Source organism: Ostrea edulis, chromosome 8 (assembly GCF_947568905.1).
Source record: "Ostrea edulis chromosome 8, xbOstEdul1.1, whole genome shotgun sequence".
NCBI lineage: Eukaryota > Metazoa > Mollusca > Bivalvia > Ostreida > Ostreidae > Ostrea > Ostrea edulis.
The window spans coordinates 14,159,813-14,185,812 of NC_079171.1; the positions used below are offsets into that span (position 1 = coordinate 14,159,813).

A 26,000-nucleotide genomic window follows, 5' to 3' on the forward strand; every position below is an offset into this window, starting at 1 on the left:
ATAATAAAGTAAGCTTAAGTTACACCGTTACATCTTCTAAATTTCTGCATGACCGACTTACATATATGATCGGGGAAGGTGTAAGCAGTTACGCAATATCATCCTTCTGAGACACCGATCTCTGTCCTTCGCTGTCAAAGCATAATCATGCACAAAGTCTTTCTCGTTCACAATGGACGCGGATCAGTTATTTTTTACTATGTTGCAGACATTTTTGCTCCGTCGGACAAAATTTTTACTGAGTCGGAACAGCAGCCAAAACACACATGGAAAACCCTACTGATTTGTGTATAGCTTAATGACGTGGCTTCTAATTATATATTGCACCATGCAAATTGATTTTCCTGGCCTCTAAGCGCCATGAGCAAGGTAACAATGCAAAGGCACCCTAGCTAAAACGGTTTCATATTCATATTCTTATTCAATTGTAGATTTTGAATCACTTTAATTATTACAGACGTAGATTCAAATGGGAATTTTAACTGAAGAATGACCTGCATCTGTGTCTCACTTTCTCCAAGAATGCGGACAAATATGTCACCCTTTTTATACACATTTTATTCACTGTTCAACGAACTGTATTTCCGGGAAAAAAATGCAACTGCAGATATGAATGTTATCCCCGTGCTAGATCGGTTGCAAAATTACGACTACTTTAAACACGACTTGACTACAGCGATGCATAAATCCGCCTATAAGTGGCAATAAACCGGAAACATGATGACGAAAGCAAAATACAACTGGCGGCAATAAGCGCTTAAGCTACGCTTAGCGCTTAAAAAGTATTTCAGACTTTTGAGTCAAATTCTAGAATTTATCTATTTTACAAACAACAATGCTGAATTGTATGCAAGATTGATTTCAAATCAAAGTTGAATATACTAGAGACAATTTGCAATGAAATGCTTGACCGTTGGTAATTTTTATTATTAAAACAGGTAATTAGAAATCTGAGCTGAATACTATCGCGTGTAAGTTTTGCATGTGATATGGATTTTAATCATAAATCTGATAAAGACGAACGTGATTATGAAGATGTCCTTCTGAGTAAAGTTGCATTAATTAGGTAGTTGATTTATTTTTCACTTTGCTTTTACATACTATGCTAAACTAACTCTAAAACAGGGGGGGGGGGTACTAGCAAGTATGTACCGAGGAATAAAAACTGGAAATTTGCTATTTTCACATTCGGAAAAACCGAGACGTTCGTATTTTCTCTTGCAAAAAAGCAAACTCGTAATTTAGATGCTCCATTGCTTCAATTTTAGTATGACTTCAAAACATAGATCGTGACGTTTTACATTGGTCATTTTAGAGATGCATTCACAGGTAGTTTCTAAAAATTCATTATAAACGTGATAAATGACAACATTTACAAGTTGTGTTTTTGTAAGCGTTCAATTGGATGTTTTTACTTTTTGTTAAACATTACGATTGAGAATGGCTAAAAATCTTTATTTTCCAAATGCTGCGATCTTTTTTCCATGGCACACATACATATACATGTACAATGTATCTACCAAATTTTATATGATAAGCAAGTCAATCCATGATTACTCTCAATTTGTTTTATCCGATTACATCTGAAAACAATTTTGATTGAATTTTAAGCTTAGACTGGTTGGTATTTGAAAATCAGTGATTGTCCTATTTTTTTCAAAGTCTGGAAACAGTGACGGAATTAAGGGGCGCAGCCGGCACCCCACTAAAATCCTCAAATTTAAGGTAATCGTGATCTCATGTTTAGAAAAAATGTAAGCGATAAAAGAAGCAATGATTTCTTCCACTCTCGAAGAAATAATTGACAAAATCTTACATTTTAACAATAGCCATCAAAATTTGCATTATTTTCACCTGATCAAAAATGGCAGAAAATAGTAAAATGACAACACATGAGATTAAGTTCAAACAATATAAAATCTGTAAATTCCAGGAAATTCCCAGGGCTTCACCCTTGGACTACCCCAAGACTCAGCCCTGGACCCACTAGGGATTCAGGGCAACCCTGAGACTCCTGTATCATAAAGTTGCGCCCCCACCCAACCATAATACCTGGATCAACCCCTGGGAAATAGTCCACATTTATTACATCTATATATTATCCTTAAGACAGTGTTGAAGTAGTGGGTGTCACTAAATGACAAATTATTGCATACTGATTGTTCCTTCTTAAGCTGGTTGAGATATCTCTTTTCATGATTCTTAAATAACAAATAGGTTTTTAGCAGTGAAATCGATTGGTTATTTTCAATGCAAAATATCATTTTCAAAGACAAAAATGATAGTTTAGCTCGACTGAAATGACCTTGAGCACATTTTTATAATATCTGAACAATATATAGATGATACTTAAATGTCAGTGAGTTTCCCAATGAACAATGCGTTTTCTTTTACATGTATAAACGGTAATGCTTTATACTTGACATTAAAACCTCCATTGGGTGATGAACTTTTAAACAGTGAGATGCTACCGGGGCAGCTAAGTAAGGAAGAATAATTTCAATGAAATGCTTACTTCCTAGTAAAAGGAAGTAGTATTATTTTGATACACTTTTAATGCGCCGTTTGAGAAATAAATGTTTTTCAGTGAACATGGTGTGGTGAATTGCAATATTGTCTATGGTAGATATACCAGCCAATCAGCAATTGACGTTCATAATGCCATGTTCATTTAAAAACGTTTTCGTATGTAGCAGTATAAGAGAGAACTTATACTGCCACGCTAGTGAGCTAGCTTTTCTATAGTAATGTGGTATAGAGTCTCTCTCTTGATCATGCAAGTTGTTTAAGTTAAGCAACGACGAACCTGATCAGCACTTGGCTGGGTGACCGCTACACGTTACGATTTTGTTGCAGCGTAGTGACTCTGATGTTCGGTGGGACTTCTTCAGGTAGGATATCTTCAGAGCTCTGGGGCGTCCATGTACGGACGTGGTTTCGTCTGGAACGGTGGATTAGTGAAGAAATACCACACGATCAGAGTAAACACAAGCTAAGCTCCGGGTCGAAGCCTCCCCGAGCGGGGGAAGTGTAGCGGATAGTATAAGAGAGAACTTATACTGTCTCATTAGCTTTTCTAGTAATGTGCTATAGAGTTTCTCTCTTGATCATGCAAGTTGTTTAAGTTAAGCAACGACGAGCGTGATCAGCACTTGGCTGGGTGACCGCTACACGTTACACATGTATGGACATCTTGGCTGTCCGTTAGTATCCCCCATATACGTGTATCTCTCAAACTAGAGAACATAACATACTTATATTCCGTAAGCTTAAGTTCAATTCCAGTTGCAGGTACTTGTATGATACTGATATTGTCAAGAACATTCCGTGTGTTTACATTTAGCAGTAGTGGCAGACGACCAAAGCGACAGATACCTGGACTTGACTTTGTGATTTAATTTCGTATTTCTCAGTATTTCAATTTATTATAGCAAATCAATTGATTTACCAAGAAATTCTTAGTGTTTAATGATATTTACTTTTCCACAACGAGAGGTAAAATTAAACGTAACCATAAACTTCAAATTCTGAAGAGTTATCGTTCTTTTGTTATTTCGAATTTTCAAATTAGTCCTATTTCAAGCTTTGTGTTATCAGAACCTCCATAAATGTTACAGTGTATGTTAATCCCACTCACTGAGAAGATTTCGATCCAGGGTATTTTCTAATGTTGGGGTAGCGACTTCAGGTATTTCGTAGAAGATATTGGGGGTAGCATTCAAATACCCCCGGAGAGCTAATACGGATTCTACCTGTATATTTCGTAGACGGAATCCAGTTTCTTGAATTCATTCTGTAGACAGATTTCACTGTTTCTACAAGAATTCGACTTTATTCCTTCGACGCATTTCACCTACATTCTTAGTTGAATTCCGCTTTACTACTTGCACGTATTCCACCTAATACAAGATAGATTTCCTGGTTGGTATTAATCCTTTACGCACTTTTTCGGTATCATTAATCGAGATGACGTAATATTATTCGCATTGCACTGTCCGAGTAAAACTGGTACGCCGAGAACTCGCTTCTCTCGTTTGTTTGTAGCACCAATCAGAGGGGGAACCAGTTTATCTCCGAGTTGGCCACATAATCGTACAGTCTTACCCAATGATAGGTTGCATCGATAAACTAGATTGTTATAACGACCATAATATTTGTGAAATGCGGAATTTAAACGAGACTGTTGAAACCCATATAACAGCAGTAGCCTGCCTCGATTTAAAACCTGACCATACGCAGAACAAGCTCTTGTGTATCGTATCAGTTGAGAAACATAAACATCATATGTAGGTGATAATGGAATCTGCTGCATAGATATGAGAAATTGACGATGGCGTAGCGGAAATTGAATACTAGAGGGAAAAGATGTGTGTTTGCCAGTGTAATCTGGTTAATTTTCTTCATTCAGGCCTAATGAAAGCAATTTTCATCAAAAGAAGAATATTAATCCTTTGTATTGATTTAATTTGATGCTGCAATGTTGACTTGAGTTATAGTTCTTAATTTATAATGTTTATTGGAAACTATAAGTTGATTTTCCTGTAAAATAACGGTGTAGTACATTTTCTGTAAAAGGTCATATCTCCATATTTGGGAGCTGTTCACTTACGCAGTGATAAGTTCTGATAAAATGAAAGCTGTGAAACGCGAAATTTAAACTAGGTTTTTGTTTTCTTTCTACGCTAACTGAAATGGAATTAATGGCGAGTCAGTTGTGAAGGTAACTTTTTTGGTTGTACTTTAATGATATGTGACATGATTTTACCGAAACATGTACTGAGTGCAATTTTTATTTTGCTACATTGCGGGTTTATGGGACGCATTTTTATCGTTAAACCGGATCTGTAGGACATTTTCACTTTAACGATAGAACATTTTATCTTGGACCGTTAGATGGTGACTTGGAGCTGAACTGAAAAACTTTCCCCATATGTAGGCAAATGCCGTCACGCGTCATCCCGACTTTTATTACGTATCAGTTTTCTATATACTATTGTTGTTAAGGTTTATAACTAAATGTTTAAATATATAAATCAGTAAAATTGCAAGTCCTGTGGGATACGGGTTAGAAAAGTGCTTCAGTGTCCCTTCTTTGTCCTAAGAGGCGACTAAATGGGGCGGTTCTTCGGATAAAACCGCAAAACCCAAGGTCCTGTGTCACAGCAGGTGTGACACGAATAAGATTTATCCCTGTTTATTGGCCATAAGCGCCGAGCGCCTAAACTTTGCAGCCCTTCACAGATAATGGTGGCGTTTCCATATGAGTGAAAGATTCTCAAGAGGGACTTTAAACAATATACAGCCAACCATCTAGTACTAATTTATGTGTGTGCAGGTAATAGTAACTGGTGTTGAGATCTCTAGGTTTTTACACTAATACTATTCACTCAATCATTAATCGGTAGAATTTCTGTCAGTAACGTAGAACATTTGCCAAAATTAAGGTCGTATAATCCAATTCCGGGGTCATTTTTAACGTATAACAAAAAATAAATCTTTTAGAAAATTCTCAATATGGCATTGCTGGGCACAAGGAAAACGAAAAACAATTTTAAAAATGAGAGAAAATAATTTCTTCTGAGTAGCCATGAAATATTAAAGTAATTCCACCCACCCTTGGGGTTGAAAAAAAATCGGTACAACTAAATGGAGCAGTGTTATCAACTCCAAATCTTCTGAAAAATAATATTGGTATACTTGTAATGCACACGACATAAATGCCTGTTCATGTAGAAGTACACCAGAGGCTCTAAATCATTCGCTTATGTACGTACTTGTCAAGCAAATCGACCATTTAGATAAAAAATAGCAATTAATTCTCAGCTTACTATGTTGATTGAATAAGTTGACAAAAATCTAATTGTGTTAAAGGAATTTCACATTTTGAATTGATATTGTTTGGTAGATTCTGATGATAGAACCAGAGACAGACAAATAAAAAAAAAATGGAAGAACGGAGGGAGGGGGTGTTAGGTGAAATTCTATGAATGTATGTTCGTTCACCCTAAAACCTGTTCGCCCTTGACGCCGTTCGCCGTAATTCCCGATCGCCCACAGTCCGTTTGCTCTTATACTTGTTCGCCCAAGGTCCGTTCGCACATTTTTATGTTGAATATACCCACTTGCGGCTGGTGTGATCGGTCGACAGGGGGTGTTTACTCCTCCTAGGCACCTGATCCTATCTCTGGTGTGTCATGAGGTCCATGTTTGCCCAACTCTCTATTTTGTATTGCTTATAGGAGTTATGAGATCGATCACCATTGGTTGTCTTCACCTTTCATATAAAACATTGATTTTTTTCATGATTGTTTCTATACATTGCATTCGTACTCAGTATAGAAGAAAAATAAGTTCATATTAAAGGCCAGACCGACAAAAATTTGGTCAGAAGCTAGTCACATTTAAAACTTTTATCTTATATCATTAAAAATAAACCATATCCTTATATATCATTTTCGAGATCAAAGGACTGGTTTGTAGTTAGGTATGAAATATTCTTGAAAGATAAAACCGGTGCTCATTCCCTGCTCATCTTCGTAATGGGCCTATCAATATCTCTATTTCTTTTTTTTTTTCGAAACATAGTGGGAATCGTTAAGGAAAAAAAAAACAACAACAAAGAAGGTCTTACCTAATTGACAATATTGATATCAGCAACAATTAAACCAATTACGTCAAATAAGCATTAACATCAGAATTAAGATTAAAGCCAATTTATTCAATTGAACAGAAACACAAATTGGTTTCCGTATTGGCTATTGCCAAAACATAAATCAGAAAATAAAAAAAAGTAAACGACACAAAAAAAGAAATGACAAAAGAACTTGAAGCATAGTCTAGAGGGCGAACGTGATATAGGGCGAACGAGGTATAGGATGAATGAAAATTATGACGAACGGACTGTGGGTGAGAGATGGGTCCAGATTATTCATTCTTAGATGGGAAGTTCTATCCTGGGTCCATTATTCCAGGGGTGTTCCTAACCTGGGCCCGTCTTTTTTTTTTCGGGGGGAAGGGTGTCCTTTACGATGACAGTTTACACTACAACACCGAAATTCAGTGCTCACGGTGGGTATTATTGTAATCAAGGATCCTCAAAGCTCAATCAGTACATTTCACCACATTTTGGTGACGTTTCGTCATGAAAAGGTGAAAATAACAAGCAGTGATCAATTTTATAACTTCTATAAGAAATTCAAAATAAACAAAATTAACATAGTTACATATCCTTTCCAAAATCCCTTTGACAATGCTAGGTCTCTTAATAAGTAATTCACCATCAATCGATGCTTACATGACTTTTATGAAATTTTATACGTTATCACCCCCCCCCCCCCGACAACATAGCTTTTAGAAAAAAAAAAGATTTGCAGTGAATATAGTATTTTTAGAATTGTTATAATTTTTTTCAGACAACATTGCTTTAGGAAAAACTGCACAGCAGCTGTATTCTTATAATTCTAATTATTGGGGAGCGGATCGAGCAGTGGACGGACATAAATCAGACTTTTCTGCTGGAGGAGAACAATGCACGATATCCACCAATGTAGCACAAACAGCGAAGTGGTGGGTGGATCTAGGAGGTGTCCTAAGTATACATTACATAACCATATACTACAGGACGGACAATGCAGCCTGGGGTAAAACAAATCGTCAACTAGTCTTTTGAAGTAAAAAATGAATATCGAACGGCATAATTGCATGCGTGGGACTAAAATTCCAAAATACGACAGCAACTTTCTAATTGTTTTTCAAATACTATCATACGTTTACCATCAATGAGGAACACGGTTAATTATTGTGTTCCCTGCAAAGTTGCCCATGTCTATCCGTCTATCACACACCCTACAACTTGATGAAACTACGAAAGTAACTTTTTAATCTTTTTTTATATAAAACAAATCATATACATTTTGCTATTAACGCAGAACAATGAGAGTTGATAATTGTGTTATCTGTGTAGCGCACATCCGGGTTTGATAGCTGGTATCCAGATAGCTCAGTTGGTAGAGCACCTGACTAGCGATTTAGGGGACCTGGGTTTTGAATTCCAGTTTAGATTGTTGCATTTTTTCCCTTCCTGTTACATTTGGCGCTGTTGACCACCCCTGGACTTTCAGGTGAAAGTCCTGCCAGGGGCAAAAGAATCTGGGTTGTGTCTTTGAAGGCGAAAACCATATTATTTAAGGTGGGAGGAATGTAGTTGTCAGACGGGTTCGATCGCGGGTAGCCAGAGAGCTCAGTTGGTAGAACACATGACTGGAGATTCAGGGGGCCTGGGTTCGAATCCTGTTCTTGCCCGTTGCATTGTCTCCCTTCCTGTTACAACTGCAAAGTAATTCGTATCTCCGTCTGCCAAACCCTCAACACATTCTAATTGTCAGAGATACGTGAGTGGCTTTGTGAGCATGTGTATTTCTAGCAATATATACATCTGTAATGATAACTGATATTATCAATCAACCACCGACATCATCACATGTAATATAAACATTTAAATTAACAACTAATATCATCACATGTAATATAAACATTTAAATTAACAACTAATATCATCACATGTAATATAAACATTTAAATTAACCACTAATATCATCACATGTGATATAAACATTTAAATTAACCACGGACATCATCACATTTAATATAAACATTTAAACCAACCACTGATATCATCACATGTAATATAAACATTTAAATTAACCACTAATATCATCACATGTAATATAAACATTTAAATCAACCACTGATATCACCACATGTAGTATAAACATTTAAATCAACCACTGATATCATCACATGTAATATAGAAATTTAAATTAACCACTGATATCATCAGATGTAATATAGACATTTAAATCAACCACTGATATCATCACATGTAATATAAACATTTAGATTAACCACTGATATCATCACATGTAATATAAACATTTGAATCAGCCACTGATATCACCACATGTAATATAAACATTTAAATTAACCACTGATATCATCATATATAATATAAACATTTATACTTATTAGTGACATCATCACATGTAATATAAACATTTATGCTGATCAATGATACATGTATCACATGTGATATAAACAAACACTTCAATTTCTCTACATAATAAATGCCGTTGTTTAGAAAAGAAGAAATAGGTAAAATAATAATAAAAAAGATAATGATGATTTGAAATTGCTATACCGATTGCTTTCGTGTTTATCTTCTCAATTTGACATGCTTTTTATACACAAAAGGATAATTTCTCATCAATTATGGAAACACAGAGGTATGTGATGATATTATTGTGTACGTACATATCAGTAACAAGTATCTGAACCTACATTAGAAAGAGACTGTGAAAAATCAATGACAAACGCACTGAAGATGACGCGTAAAACCAACAGACAAAAATTTGATCAATTTTATGGATAATTGTAGCCATACAAGTACCCGAGGTTATTATTTTTTTTTTGATAGTGTGATTGCAATCATTTCTGAAGTAAAATGTTGTACTAAAACAATTTTAACATTTCATTTGTAAAACGTGTATGTACCGATATTTATAATTTTTTGCATCCTTAACTTTTGGCCTCGATGGGCTATCTAATGAAACAAATAATCATTCATGGTGAATCTTAACAATATTACATGAATTAGTTATACAATTAGTTCTGTAGTAAATGTCTACATGAAATCATATTACTAGTTCCATAAACATGAAATGTGATAGATGATATAAAAAGACGCGATAAATATTGTACCCCATCTTGATTATTAATTATATTTTTTCTTTTTCAGATTCCAACAATGGTTACACCGCTCGATTCCTTGGTTTTTCGGTATACATATCGAACACAACCAGCAAAGATAACGGGGTACTGTGTTTTAAAGACACGATGTACACCAGAGCCACAATACCGAATACGACAACCATAATATGTGCTAGTCACGGAAGTTACGTCATTTATTACAACGAGAGACTACAGAATGTCACTTATCCTGATGGATATTCTCAGTACGCATACAACGAACTCTGTGAAGTGGAAGTTTACGGTAAGTTAACAAAGTTATGTAATTATTCTGATATAGTATACAGGCAAATGTGCCTCATGTGAATTTCATGCGAATTTCACGTGAGGCACATTTGTCTGTGTAGCACAAGAAAAATCGTTTTTAATTTGTCAAACGAACGAGTAGTTATAACTTGGGAGTCTACATTTCTAGGTAATGCAAACAAAATTCGAAAGAAAATTTACAACATTTCCGTCTACGTATTTTTTTAAAACATTTTATCAGTCTAGCATATGTCTCAACATATATCATGTTGATTTAGAACTGCGTTCAACGTTCACACACTCACAAGAAATAATGATGCAATTTCGTATACTGGGATCTAGATGAGCTAGTAATGGTAGCATATTTTCTGAAACACCCAGAAGTGTTTTATTTGCATGCAATGGTTGATTGCTGTATTGACGATTTTATAATCCAGAAAATAGAAAATATTTTGTACACTGTTCAACACTTTATTGTAAACAAAAACTACGAGATTTGAAGATGAACTTTCGCGTTGTTTTTTTTTTTTTTTTTTTTTTTTTTTTTTTTTAAATTATTAGTCCATTTATATTGAATATGTTATGGGAATAACATCGATATATTTAACAAGTTTTCAACATAATCTTTAAGAATGAATTAATCAATCGCAGGTTGCTCAAGTCCAGCCGTTTATGGAGAGAACTGCGATAGACAATGTCCCCAGAACTGTCAGGAGAGACACTGTGACATCGTGACCGGAACCTGTCTGGGGTGTATTCCGGGATACAAGGGGTCTTCCTGTGATCAGCGTGAGTCTTTTACCATGTATGTTAAACTCAGGTCTTTAGTAATATTTCCAAGAAAGTCAAAGAAGTTTGATCATTTTGAAAATCAGCGTATGTGTATTAGCGGTCGAGGACGGTATCAATACTGACCGTTGTATCTATAACGATGGTCTTATCTCGTACATTTGATATAATTATTTCGTACATTTGTTTAAAGATAGATAAAATTTCATTCCAATAATATAGATACAATCAGTAACCATAGCGTAGCCAATCGAAACCAGGAAACTGGTAATCATTAGCATTTTTTGTAGTAGAAATTTGCACTCATATACACAAATTTTACGTTCTCTGGATACAGGCCATCAAAAAGTCAGTATTTCAAATTGATGCCATGCAATTGAGAGAATCACGTTTATTATGTAAGTGACAAATTATTATTTTTGATCCAGCTACTTGTATTAAGGGGATATGGTTGTGACGTTTTTGAAGTCACTGTGCAACTCGAACTAACGTACTTAGGTAATGATAGTCGTGACATACATTAATTATGACTTTGACCAGTCATATTTTCGAAATACAAAACCATAGATCATAATGGTTGGGGCTTTATTGAGATTTAATGATTTCGTGTGAATGCGTTATGTGTTTTATCGAAAATGAGGTAACGGCATCAGCACGTAATTTTCGACGCCATGTGTACTTTGACAGCAGACAGAGTTTGGCAGATGTCGTGGTACAACATATATGGATTCTGGCCCGAGGAAATGTTATTATATATATTTTAGGTCTCTGTATGCTATTCAAAATAGAGATGAAAGATGGAATTGCAACAAGTTCCGATCAGAATCTCCCCACATTTTTACAAATATAGCCAAATTGAACAACATACTTTAGATAGGGTTAAATAATTATGCAAAGTCTTTATCATACCAGGGTATCAATAAACAATTGTGTTATATTTTGAGATTGCGTAAATAATAAAAATAATTGAAAACTATTTTTACCCGAGGACTAAACATTTTGTCGGCATATAGGTACATGTAGTACCGTTCACGTACAGACCTCTATATGTAGCTACTGCCTGCGTCTTGTGATTTATTTAATGCAATTCACTGGTTTATATATGATACATATAACCCCAAGTATCATGATAACCATATAAATGCTTTCACAGGCTACGAATTATTTAGCACTTATTTCTGTATATGCATGGCGGAATTAATTGCCGATCGATTTTCTCATCAAAGAAAATGGCCCCAAAATACATGTATGTATAAAACTTGTATTCTCTAGTTTTAGGACAGTAAAAAGTCGACATTTACAAATGATACAGCTGTGCCACATAATAACGTTCATTACATAAGTGAAACATAAATATGATTAATCCAGCTGTTAGTGTATGTTTAGCAAATACAGTCCAGGCTGTTTAATCTGACAATTGTATAACCCGACACAATGAAAATTCGACCTCCTATTCTAGTGCAAAAGGCCAACATCACTATAGACGATCTTTCAATTGGTATATTTTTTCATCCCAACCATTACCAATCGTTATTGTATGATGATTCTGTTTAAGAAGATTTATTGTTAAAATTTTATTACGCTGATTGTAATAAAAGCAAATGTAAAAACTGTATACGTCTAAGTTCAAATGTGTTCATATGAATTATTCATCATATATCGATATAATAACTCGGGGAGCGATCTCTTCTTTCATAATTGGATTACCTCCTATTTCTCTTTACAAAGTGTGTAAAGAACTAATGTGCATCAAGTGTAGCAATGGGTTGATAGAGGGAAAAAACTTATCGTATTTAAATGCAGATAATTAGGGAATCCTGGTCTTGAAAAGAGTCTTTCTTTTGTTCAGTAAATAGTAAAAATAGAATGAAAAATCATTAGAGGTAAAAATTCCGAATTTTTAAATCATCTTCATTGAGACAGAAACAACTGTCTAAGTAATTGTAACGTTATGCTTATGCATTTTGAATATATATTTATGCATGCCAATATCACAAATGCTTTACTTACTCACAGTGATAATGTCTTCAAGAAATAGAGTTTGATCTATTCCTTTGTTGAAAAAGGTATATGGTATAGGTGGTGACTCCAACAAACACAGCCATTGATTGATTGATTGTAGGTTGTTTCTAAATAATTACTGTTACAGTTTACAGCATATGCATGCATATTGTATAATTGTGTATCTTATAATTATTCGCAATGAATATACTACTTTAGAGTTTAAAGATCGCTACCACACTAAACATGATTTACATGATTAACATGAAATATATATTACAGCCTGTGATAATAAGAAATATGGCCTGGAGTGTAACCAGAACTGTGGTAACTGTAGCAATGGGGTACAGTGCAATCACGTGAACGGAAGTTGTTCAAACGGATGTGACGCCGGAGCTCAAGGCGACAAATGTGATGAAGGTAAGTTAAATGTAGAATATGCATGTTTAAGGAACTTCTTTCAAAAAGAATGCCATAAATCAGATAGATCAAAGATAGCAGGACTCACACGGGTAGCTTAGTATCGGAACACAGATACGTCATCAGCAAAGTCCATGTCGCGTGTTATGTGATACTTGAGTCAAGCCCATCTAGAGTTCCCTAAGCAAGACTTTAAAACAGTCTGTTCGAAATATATTGGATTTGACTAGATAAAGATAATTTGTTACAATGAAGTTGTTCCCATAAAGTGTGACAAAATATCACGTGCTGATTTGGGATATCCGATGCGTTGACAGATGCACCCCCTTATTTTTGTCGTTGATATTTCTAAAAGTTGAATTGAACATATTTTATTATATGTATCTGATCGACATACAAAAATTAAAAACAACGTCCAACAACTTACAAGATCCTCTCCTTGAGTTAGTAATTAATTAGTCTGGCTGATTGGTGCAAATTTTAAGCAAAATTGCTCACTTGATGAGGAAAGCAGAAAGCTTTGACATGCTTGGCAAATGTCTTTTGTCGACTCTTGACCTGTTCGTGGTGCCTAACATCTGGTCCATTGCTTTGCTCTTTCTTTATTTGTTCCTGAGCAGATTCGAATTCATTTATTACTCTGGTGATGTCTGGACCTGATACCATCCACCATTGCAGCTGAGCCATATTCTCTGTAAGGCCGATTGCTCCACTATTTCCGTTCACTAACTTATTGTTCTGCTCATGCGCCTGATTTATTGTTATTGGTAAAACCTATTGTGAGATTTCTTCACAACAAAATAAATCCCCATTCTGAAACTCCTTGTCCACTTCTGGCGCTTTATCCTGTAGCGTAAGCATGTCACGTACGTGAATTGTTAACCATATATCACAGTTTGGATGATCGAGCGCAAAGAACCAAGGAATAAGAAGTGAAAGTATAGGTTATATGAAGACCATGAAACATAAACAATTTTTTCACAGTCAAATCTCTTGAAATAGGATGTTATTTCAAAAAATTAAACTCAAATAAGGTATATAAGAATTTCGCCTACACTCTATGCAATTTCAAAATTATTGTATAATTACCACAATGGCGTTCCACACGTTTTTGTGGTAGAATTTGTTTTGACTTTTCATGCATGTGTAAATTTAATATTTGTTGTTTTATTGTTTATATTTGTAAGTGGTTTTGTTCCAACAACACCCGATACCTAAAAGTGTCGGATCCACCACATGGATACAAGGTCAAATACAAAAAAATGATTTTGGATCGGCTCTTTGGACGAATAAGGCATGTCCTAATTCGCTCCATTTTTAACATTGATTGCCAAGACTAAAGAACAAAAAACACGTAGTCTGCGTTGTAAATACGTTTGCAGAGTAGTGTAGTTGTAGTGCTAGATGTATTTGTATGTAGTTTTTGTTGTTATTTTGTTATTATTCTCTGTTGATATTGGCCACATTTCGTTTGTCCTGAAGAAGGGACGGATCGTCCCGAAAATTTAACAATCTGGTTGTTCGTGTCGTAGGTCATTTTAGTGCATTGTATATATATATATATATATATCTATCTATCTATCTATCTATCTATCTATCTATCTATCTATCTATCTATCTATATATATATATATATATATATCAACATGCTCAATAATAAGCAATACTTTGTTCCATTTATAAAATATAAGATATTTTCATATGCATTTGTATCCTAAAATTCATCACGTATTCAAGAAAGTATCAATATAAATTATTAAAAGACATGAAAACTTACCTTCACTATGTAAACATTACATCGTCTGCTTCATTTTCATATCAAATATTTCAGGTACGCGTGTGTCATTGTTGCATGTAAAATGCAGAATTGTCTTGATTAACTTCTGTATTAACTGCTCAATTGAATTTTATCAATTTATTAAATATTAAGTAAATAAATTAATTTATATCAAAATTTTTAATCCATCATCAATTCCCATGAACTCATTTGAAAACATGTATGAATGTAATACTAATGAGCACCAGTTAAAGAAACGGCGGCCATATTGAACTATTATCCATTCTAATCATTAAGGCTTCCAATTTGATCACAATGTATGAATGACAGCCATATTGAACTATTATTAGTTCTAATCATTTAGACTTCCCATTTGATCACAATGTATGAATTGTGTAAAATTTTGAACTCCTATCCTCAAAAGTAGTATTGTTTTAAACAAACACGCAAACATATATTCTACATGGCGGCCATTTTCAATATGGCGGCCATATTGAAATATCACCACTTTTTAACATTAGGGCTTCTAGATCAAACACAAAATATCAATTGTGTAAAATTCTGAACTCCTAGTGTAAAAAATAGTGATTATATTAAACAAAAAGGGAAAAAAAGATATGCCATATGGCGGCCATTTTGAAAATGCCGGCCATATTGAATTTTGAGAGTGGGTCCATAGCTAATATTGCTTAGTACACCTAAATGTACTACCATGCCAAATTTGGTGCTTTCCTCATCAAGTGAACAATTTTTTCACTAATCGGCCGGACTAAATGCAAATATCATAGAATTACACAGTGAATAGTCAAGCAATATAAAAATCACGGATATCAAGATTTTCGTGGGGATCCGGGTTAGAATAGGTCCTCAGTAATCCATTGCTTGTCGCCTCGACTAAATGGGGCTGTCTTTTGGATGAGTCCGCAAAAACCGAGGTCCCGTGTCACAGCAGGTGTGGCACGATAAAGATTCTTCCCTGCTCGATGGCCATAAGCGCCGAGCATAGGGCTAAATTTTGCACCCTTCAACGGCAGTGGTGACGTTTCCAATTGAGTTCAATATTCTCGAGAGGGACGTTAAAACAATATTCAATCAATCAGTCATATATATATATATATATATATATATATATATATATATATATATAAAATCCACACACAAAAGAAACCCCAATTTAATTGATATACGAATTCAATCAATTTATCTTCGACACTAAGTTATAGAAAACTAACTCGTTATTCTCATATTATGGATTAATCAGCATGTATGTTTCCCCATTCCCTATCGTTGAACATCTCTAAGGGGATATGCATACCCCAAATACCCACCTCTCGTCTACACCCGTCAAGAAGTTGATAACTTGAAGGTACAAATAAGGTAAATACACACCAACACTTTCAAATCGAAAACTCTTTCAAGTGACAGCTGAAAAAATATTACAGCTGAAGACTAATATTTATTCAAATTCAAGAACACCTCAACATGTACATGATTTCGGAAAATATCACATTGTACATTAACTGACGTGTAATGGGTCAAGAGACCAGGAAATATTGTAACGGTACAAGGAACGACTTGGTTATCTATTGACGGAAGCTATTTTGTTTTAGGGAATTGGCTCTGATCGTAGCCTGTGTGCATACACATTAAACCGGAATAACATATCGGCGCAGTTTTGCAAGAAGCATTTCACAAATGCAAAATGTTATTTATTTTACGGGAAATCGACCTTTATCACCAATCAATGTATCTCTTTCCCCCTCATAACAAGTGGATTTGGTAACATTAGAATTGAATAAAAAAGTTTGGAAAAAAAAATGTTGGTTTTTTTTTTTACCTTCATATTATCATTTTAACCGCAAAATTAAAGTGTCTTTATTCATTTTTTTAAAAAAGTATATCAGTATATGGTACAATACTTTATTTGATTGTATAGAATATTTATCTAACAGAATGTCCTTATGGATGGCATGGGAAGAATTGTGCTACACAGTGCAATCCAAATTGTAGAGGTTGTAATAGATTTAATGGCAGGTGCGAGTATGGTTGTCGTCCGGGATGGAAAGGGCCATTATGCGAGAAAGGTAATGTTTTATTTTAGTTTATTTCAATACATTTGTATATGTATTTTTATTATACAAATGAACGTAATAGAAAGGACTGAAAACTGTATGCGCATTATTGGTATCCAAAGGAGACAAAAACATTGTGAAAACAAGGCCATCATTAAAAATATTTTTGTTTGATGTACTCCGACCCACATTTTTCAAAGTGGGTAGGTAGGTAGGTACTTTTTTTTGCAGTATCGAAAAAATCGATTATTGTCATAAAAACGCAGACTTAGAAATTTATTGATGCTTTCATTAAACATTGGACAAGACAAATTTAATAATTATTGCTATAAAACATTCATCAAAAAAGTTTCTTAGAGAATATAAACCTTTAAAATGAAACAATGTATATTTCCCTGGAAATCAAATTAAAAAAAATAAAAATTAAAAGTACTGTAAAAAATGATTGGGTAGGGGCGATTTTCACGGGTCGGTCGGAGTACATCAAACAAATCAATTTTTATTTTTGGCCCAATATGTTTTGTTTGATTGATCGGAAAAATCATTGAAACCGTTGATGAGTAGAATGTTTATTGTTTCATGAATATATATGTAATGGTGTACTTACACTCCACATTATCCACAGGAATTACACGTTACTTACAGTAAACAGGGGAATTTAAGCGTGTAATTAATAATATATTCCTGGGTTGAACTTTATTGAAAGGTGATATATTCGTTATGCTGATGAATTCGATATTCGCTTGGAAAATTGATGCAAACAAAACCTTTCAAAGCATTCAATGTAAATTACCACTGTACATGTAAGTAAATTGAATACTTATTACAGAATGTGACGGGAGAATGTATGGAGATAATTGTACAGAACGCTGCGGCCAATGTCTGAATTTAGAACAGTGTCATCACATTAACGGAACATGTTTAAAGGGATGTAACAGCGGATATCAAGGCGGAAAATGTACTGAAGGTAAATTATTATCATCATTGTTCGTTATCTTCACCTTTCACTAGTTAACTGGGGCACCTCATTGAAAATGTGGAAGTTATAGGGATTGTATTGTACGTCTGGCCTTCATCTTTTTCACTGTGAAACGACATCTGGAATATTTTTGCACATTGTTCTACAAACTTGAGGTACGTGACCATTTATGGATTTTAGGGTCATGTGATCGAAGGTACCATTACCTGAAAAGTTAAATAAGTAGATATTTATAAGGTATATACATGTACATACATACATAATATATATACACTCCAAAGATAACCCATGAAAACTCGAAAGCTTATTTCCAAAGAGATTTATTGATGCACGGATATTGGCGCTAAGGGTCCGAGCGTCCGACCACCATATATTCGCACATAAAACCACTGAAAACCACGACGATCGAACTTGGGTCATAGCGGGAGAAGCGAGAGCGTTACCTCTGCTCTACTCGGACACCCATTTTGAAAAAAAAGAAGTAAAACGTTTGCTATAAACACCTTTCATATTCTGTAGAAAAGTAGTTAGTGATTAAAGACAGACACCCAAGATACATTATGTGGTTATTTCATAAGTTAGGATCGCATCAGAGCCTCGGCCCAAATTTGATACACATTCATTCTGAACACAATGTCTTGGAAAGTGTTCATATTCTACAGAAACGTAGTTGTTTATCAAAAGAAAACTTCTACAGTTAGACATCTGTCCATCTGCCTTTCTTTTTCTCGTGAACAGCTTCAACAAAAACCTTCTATATTTCATACAGATCAGCAGATATTCCCCAAAAATTACTACAATTAGAGCTTTCACATTTTAAACAAAGATATAGTTGATCATCGAGTTAAACATGAGATTCAAATTCGAAAACAGACCACAAATACTCTTCTCTGTCATTACAAGCATAATACTTTAAATTAATCATGTTCTCTTTGGGATCCATCCTGATTGAAGCAGTTCTAGTTTAACACTAAGGAAATATGCAATTATTAGGCATGTATGTAAAGTCCTTCTTTTTCACAGTCTGTCCACGTGTTTGATATTATGTTTTCATACCTCTCAGACAATCCATCTCTGGACGTCCTATGTCGGGATGTTTCAGTTAAAGATGCATAATTGGGTTTGGTATGTAGAGAAAAACCGCAAAGCTCAATAAAACATGGTTTCGATTCTAGACTTATTTCGGTTTGTAACCGTCTAGTTATTCACATGTGACTGTAGTTCAAAACATACATTTTCTGGGAACAATGAAGATTTCCATTGATATATGAATTTTTGGAGAACTTGCTTAACTACAAAAACTTGTTTTGAAAATTCTGTTTAACGTAATCAGAATGTTGATGGTGAAGAGTTTGGAATTTCAAAAATGTTTGTTTTCTTGTCGGTTGCTTTATTTACTTCAGTGACATAGCATATAATCATTGTAACTCGCTTTAACTCTTGTATTTTCGTTATGAACAGATTGTCCAGAAGGTCGCTATGGTTACGACTGCCAAGAGAGATGTAACATCAACTGTGGAGTCTCTGAGAGATGTGACAGAGTAACAGGGCAGTGTCAGAATGGTTGTCAGGCGGGGTGGAAAAATCAGAAATGTGATTCAAGTAAAGATCTAATATAATACAAAACTGCATGGATTTTGCACAACTTTTTTTTTTTTTTTTTTTTTTTTTTTTTTTTTTTTTTTTTTCGTAAAGAAATGTTTGCAAACCACAGGAAACTGAAATTTGTGATCAATTTCGATTTTTGATTATCTCGTTTCCACAGTTAATATTTCGCTCAGATCAACAATGCATCAATTTTCCAATGTATCTATCTTCTTTTACACAGAATGTGATAGTAAAACATTTGGACAAGACTGCACTGAATCATGTGGAGTTTGCCTGGGTAACGAACAGTGTCATCACGTAAATGGCACGTGCACAAAAGGTTGTGACAGGGGTTACGAAGGAATCGATTGTACACAAGGTAATTTACTCAGTTTTATGTTGTTATATTTTTGGTGGTTGTTTTTTGGACCAAAAAGTTTTATTATTTGGAACTACAGATATATTAAGAATGTAGGGATTCTAGTGAAATTTAAGAAACGTGTGGTTGAACACTGAAATTAACAGAAGTGTCATATACTTGAATTTGCCCAGAAGTGATACGTAAATGATATCATACAGAATTGTGATATAATCTAATATTAAACATATATGTGATACAACTGATATTACGCAGGATTGGGATATAACTGAAATTACTCAGAATTATGATATGCATGTAATTTTATATTACACAAAGCGGTGCTATAACTGATGTCACGCAAAATTGATATGATTGACTGATGTTCCTTATATGTTATAAAAACTTACATTGCTGATCTACATTGCTACAAGTAAATTTGATAGAAAAATTACAAAATAGGAAAAGGAATCTTGAAAATATAAAACATGACTAACTGAAGATATTCACTGTGAATTTGACACCCATGGAGTAGACTTGCAACCAAAAACACGAGCATTTTTGATTTCCAATGTTCATAAAGCACACGTTACACAGGGTAATGAAACTTACAATTGATTAGAGAGTGATATATTCATTTAACAAACATGGTTAGATTGCAGTTGGTTAGTTTCATTGAAAGGAAGGGGTATATATTCAAATAGATTGCTTTACGTAAGTTGCATTGCATCTCTATATAATTATAATTGGTATGCATCCCTATGATAAACCGTATTTTTTTCTCTTCCGCAGCTGATCGCGCTTCTGGTGTCTTCAGGGGTTCGTGTTTCCCCTACCCTAAATGTTTTATATTTTAAGAATTTGTTTGAGATCGATCACTGTTTGCTATCTTTACGATCACGTTGTCGTCATTGTCACAAGTACGTTCATTGTTATGTATCCTCGAAAGTTTTACCCCGTCAAATACGATACTGTGTTAATTTCATATTTTTATTAATTACGTCATTTGTTTAGAATGCGGCTGGAAGTCCTTTGGTTATAACTGCAATGGAACGTGCCCTGTGAGTTGCTTCAATCAAACATGTGACACTGTAACTGGATTATGCCCAAAGGTAGGTGTGATTTTACAGATCAGAGTCGATTAAAACGTGTTGAAAAATTGCTAGATTGATTTTATATATAGTTTAACGTCCCACTCGAGAATGTTTCCCTGATATGGAGATGTCACCACTGCCTGTGTAGGGCTGCAAAATTTAGGCCTATGCTCGGCTTTTACGGCCTTTGAGCAGGAATGAATCTGTATCGTGCCACACCTGCTGTAAAATTAAGTCGAAATTTTGACTTAATTATGGAAATTTACCCAGATTATGACGGTAGATTGAAAGGAGAAACAACAGCGTGGCCTGACCAATGCAGATATTTATATACATGTATATCACTATTATCTTTACTTTTTATTTTTATGTAATTTATGGTTAACTTATTTATTGGTTTTGAGTTTGGATACACCTAATCGAAAGTTGCAAAAGAGGTTGGCATCCCCTTCCATAATGTTTACACTGATTTACTAGGTGTGTTTCTTATGACCAATGTTAGTGTTTGCTGTTATATATCAATGAAAGACAATGACGACATGCAGATGTTTAAATGTGTGTTACTTTAGCTGTTGAAAGGACGTAAAAAAGATAGCGTGTAGAACACCTTAAACCTATCCTTGGCTCCTAGAGCCATTTAGCAGTGAAGGCTCATTATCATAGCAACGTCTTCTTTCTTTCGAAAGTTCTATCCAAAAGACCTTCAACTTTCACGTTTAAAGCTGTCCATTTCATGATCTAGTTATGTTGCAGTTTTCGGCTAGACCCGTATATCCCGCTTAGTACTATTATCTGAATATTAAATACTGAATAATACTGTGTAATTTGCGTATTCGTACACTATTTGTAAATAATGACAATACAACAATGCATTAATTGAGCTTTCAGATCCTGAGTCTTCCGTTCAGACTTGCAGTTAAAATGTTTCTACTACGGGCTTTATTGTCCCATACCTTACTCAAACGTATGCACAACCAGTTAATTGTTTTCTCAAACTTCCTATTAAAGAGATCCGAACACTCAATTTCCAGTATCTATGTCAGGCTATTGACAGATATGCATTCTACGCCCATCTCCTTTGGGTTTGTTTTTTGCAGGTTCAGAAACAAGAAGATGAAAATTCCTTCGACAGCGCTCCGATTATAGGTGGAGTCGCGGCGGCTGTCATTCTTTGCCTCGTTGTTGTCGTAGTTCTTGTCGTGTTCAGAAGGTAAACTTGTTATACTTCTTCTGTTTATAGACACAGGACACTCCCCTAACAGAACAATAGATCAATCCCGCATAAATATCTGTTTACTGCGATCCTTTCTGGTATATGAATTAAATTATTCAGCATGTTTATTGGATTTTATCACATATATTTACAGATATCGAATTTTGATAAACAGTGAAAATCCTTCATATGCTAATATATGTTTCATATAATTTCATATATTTATGATATTTTTAGAATGAGATCGACTAAATCAAGAACTGATCCACCTGTTCAAGCGAGACCTCCAACGGAAACAGCGGAAAATTTATATCGTAAGAAAATGTTTCGTTTATAATATGGCGACAGAACTTCATCTCTATTATGAATTCTGTAGACGATTATGCTAGACGATGGGCTGAATATGAAAATGAAGAAATTGATACATTGTCAGAATGGATTAAAAGTATAAGAGGAATGTTAAAATCCCGCATTAGACATATCAAAACAAAAGTGCGTATCATCTACCCTCCTGTGTTTTTTAAACCAGAAGTGATCAAAGAATTAAATAGTTTCATTCTTAAGTATTCTGAATATGAAATAAAAATATGCAAGAGTTCCTATTTGACAATACCTTCGTGGTCTTTGGTGATCAGGTCTTCCAACAGTCTCTCGGAATTCCCATGGGCACGAATTGTGCTCATTTGTTACCTGACCTGTTTTTATATTCATATGAAGCAGAATTTATCAAAAAACTTCTACGTGAGAGGAAACATGTCTTGTTGTGGCCTTCAATTTAACATTTCGTGGCCGAGTGGTTAGATCATCGCGCTCTAAATCACACGGCCTCTCATCTGGTCGGCGCAAGTTCAAATCCCGCTTGCGCCGGTAAGTGAGAAAGTTTCCCAGTTTACTTTCGGAAGATAGATGGTCTCTTCCCAGGTACATTGTATCTGGTTTCTCTTCTCCACCACTAAAAACTGGGCGCCACCAGTTAACAGAAAAATTGTTGAGTGTGGGGGAAACATCAATCAATCAATCAATTTAACAGTTAGGTATATCGGCAACGTTTTATTTATTATCTTTGAGCCGGGAGGGATCTTTATCGTGCCACACCTGCTGTGACACGGGTCCTCTGTTTTTGCGGTCTCATCCGAAGGACTGCCCCATTTAATCGCCTCTTACGGCAGAGTAGGGGTACTGAGGAACTATTCTAACCCGGGTTCCCACGGGAAGATGAATTGCAACTGCCTTATAAACGATATACAGAGATTTGCCTGAATGAAAGTATTACCGTAAATCTGTTAATGTGTGACTCTGATCAGACGTAGAGTTATAAATGCTATGCACCGTTTCTCAAATTAGCAATGATTATATTTTCTGTAGAGAACAACGACAAAGTAGGTCAAACTTTCACCAACATCTACGAGAATCTGGATCCAAAAGATAAGCTCATCTCAAAACCGGAAAGGAAATCAACTCCTGTCACAAACGCGAAGAAATACGAAACCAAGGCTGATTACGACACAGATGACGAAGGCGTAGAGAATCCCTATGGTGATCTGTACATAAATGAAGAAACCATTGCCGATGTTCCCGTCAGTCAGCTAGAGAGCGTTATTGCCGAAAAAAAGAAAGATGAAGAGGATGGATTTAAAAGAGAATATGCTGTAAGTTATGGTGATCAGATCAAGAAAACACGTGAAGACTGAACTGTACGTACAAGGAATGACGTTGTATCTCAAATGAAACAACATGTATAATTGATTTGAGGATGTTCTTTTAAAGTTCATTGGTCTACCATTTTCTTTAATTGAGGACATACTGTTAACATGTACTGACACGCCCCTTCATGTAAGTTCTGTAAACATAACAGCATGAACTGTAACGCTTTATGTCAGCATTATTCATGAGGCGTTATCGCGTGAATCGTTATCGTTTATACTCTCGTGTTATTTTAAAATGAAATTCATTTATCATATTTACATTTTACTTCCGTTTCTCTCAGAGTATTCTCAGCCGTTAAAATAGTCGCACTGTGTGTATAAAGATTCGTATACACATTGTTAACGTTCATGAGGAAATGACTATTATTTCCATTGGTAAAGATCTATAAGGTTAAAAAGGGAAATAAGTTAGTTTGAAAATGATATTGGCTTAAAAATCTTTAAAGTCACTTTGATCAGCATCTCGTTTGTATGATCTATATAAATTGTTCATAACCTGATGTATCTAACGTACAATTAAGGAGAAGAAATTTTAATTATCTGTTATTCATCCTGTAGATGTTGCCGTACGGGGAACAACACCAGTGTGATGCCGGAAAGCGACCCGAAAACGTGCCGAGAAACAGATTTAAAACCACTTTCCCGTGTATGTTTTCATGGTGATATGTTATAAAAGAATCCTTGCTGAATAGAGTAACTGTATTTTATCTACATATTCTCTATTTCTGCACAAGTCTAACGGAGAATATAAAAGCAACAACAAATGTTGGACCTGGAATTTATTCTGTCCCCATTCATCTAAAATGATCATGTGCCACGAAGCGCAATTTCTGTTTGTTTTTATACTTTTGTAGTAACCTGCATATGCGAGTATCTAACGTTAATAGCGATGGCGTTTATAACGCATTGAACAACGCTGTTGAAGGAATACTTTTGATAATTATAACTACTGGTTTATATATAACTTCCACGTTGGTCTAACTCATTTACATGTAATATTCAACTTTCATTAACTTGTAAAGGGCACCTTCATGGGATTTATAAAACAGAAATTGCAAGGAATAGCTTAATGTAGTAGCAAGGGGTAGCCTGATATCCAAGAATGTGGTGCAGTTGTTCTCTGTGTTGGTACTGATATACAGAAAAGACGAATATAGCAATCAATTATGTTAGTGCTCACATTTTAAACGAATCCAGCACTACAGTAATCTGATAAAAAATACGCTGAAAGTCTTTTCTTGTGTATTTTTTTGAAAATGATCAGAGAAATCCATGTTTCAAATGAGAATGTTTAACCATGAAATCGTCTATCTATTTCATTTTTGGTTACACAAAAAGGCTTTACTTCGATGTCGGGATCCCTCACGCACCTTCCATGTTATTCTCGCTCAGCGTGGTTTCTCGGACCTGATTGAAAACGTTTGTATGAATTTCTTTAAAACTAGACACATATCTTTTTTTTATACAGATGATCATTCCAGAGTCATTTTAAATGGAGATAATGGAACATCGTCTGACTATATCAACGCCAATTACATCAATGTGAGTCGACATTATGAACTAGTAGTTGAAGAAAGTAAATGCTTATGTTTTCTATATTAAGTAAGTCGGAGATAGAGTAAGAATTGATTTTTTAAAAATGAAATTGATTGCACAAATTGTTTGTAACCTTATCGTATTCATACATTTGTGAATTCAGTTTAAGTTATAATGACAAAGAGCGTTATACTGTGTGTTCTTAATACGTACGTGTTCGACATTTGTGTTTCCACTTTCTATGTTTATTTCATTTAAGGGAACAGACGAAGAGAATGAATACATAGCTTCACAAGGTATTTGTTATCAATATATATATATACGTGAATATGTATACATAATTAAATGTTTATTCGGTATTTACATGTATGCAAATGTACATAAAAATGTACTAAAGATGACCCACGATAAAGCTGCG

At 34.8% G+C, this 26,000-nt stretch overlaps 1 protein-coding gene across 1 annotated transcript in view; it reads left to right on the forward strand.

The window, feature by feature from the left end:
* Window positions 1–26,000, forward strand: part of LOC125661590 (receptor-type tyrosine-protein phosphatase T-like) — a 41,031-nt gene that overhangs the window by 3,675 nt on the left and 11,356 nt on the right. The window contains exons 2-16 of the mRNA XM_056146965.1: window positions 7,413–7,640; window positions 9,794–10,048; window positions 10,702–10,839; window positions 13,123–13,260; window positions 16,990–17,121; window positions 17,939–18,076; window positions 19,550–19,690; window positions 19,917–20,054; window positions 21,048–21,145; window positions 22,225–22,337; window positions 22,578–22,654; window positions 23,706–23,989; window positions 24,605–24,692; window positions 25,515–25,588; window positions 25,842–25,878. Coding sequence (XP_056002940.1) covers window positions 7,413–7,640; window positions 9,794–10,048; window positions 10,702–10,839; window positions 13,123–13,260; window positions 16,990–17,121; window positions 17,939–18,076; window positions 19,550–19,690; window positions 19,917–20,054; window positions 21,048–21,145; window positions 22,225–22,337; window positions 22,578–22,654; window positions 23,706–23,989; window positions 24,605–24,692; window positions 25,515–25,588; window positions 25,842–25,878 — 2,079 coding nt within the window. The remainder of the gene's footprint in view (window positions 1–7,412; window positions 7,641–9,793; window positions 10,049–10,701; window positions 10,840–13,122; window positions 13,261–16,989; window positions 17,122–17,938; window positions 18,077–19,549; window positions 19,691–19,916; window positions 20,055–21,047; window positions 21,146–22,224; window positions 22,338–22,577; window positions 22,655–23,705; window positions 23,990–24,604; window positions 24,693–25,514; window positions 25,589–25,841; window positions 25,879–26,000) is intronic.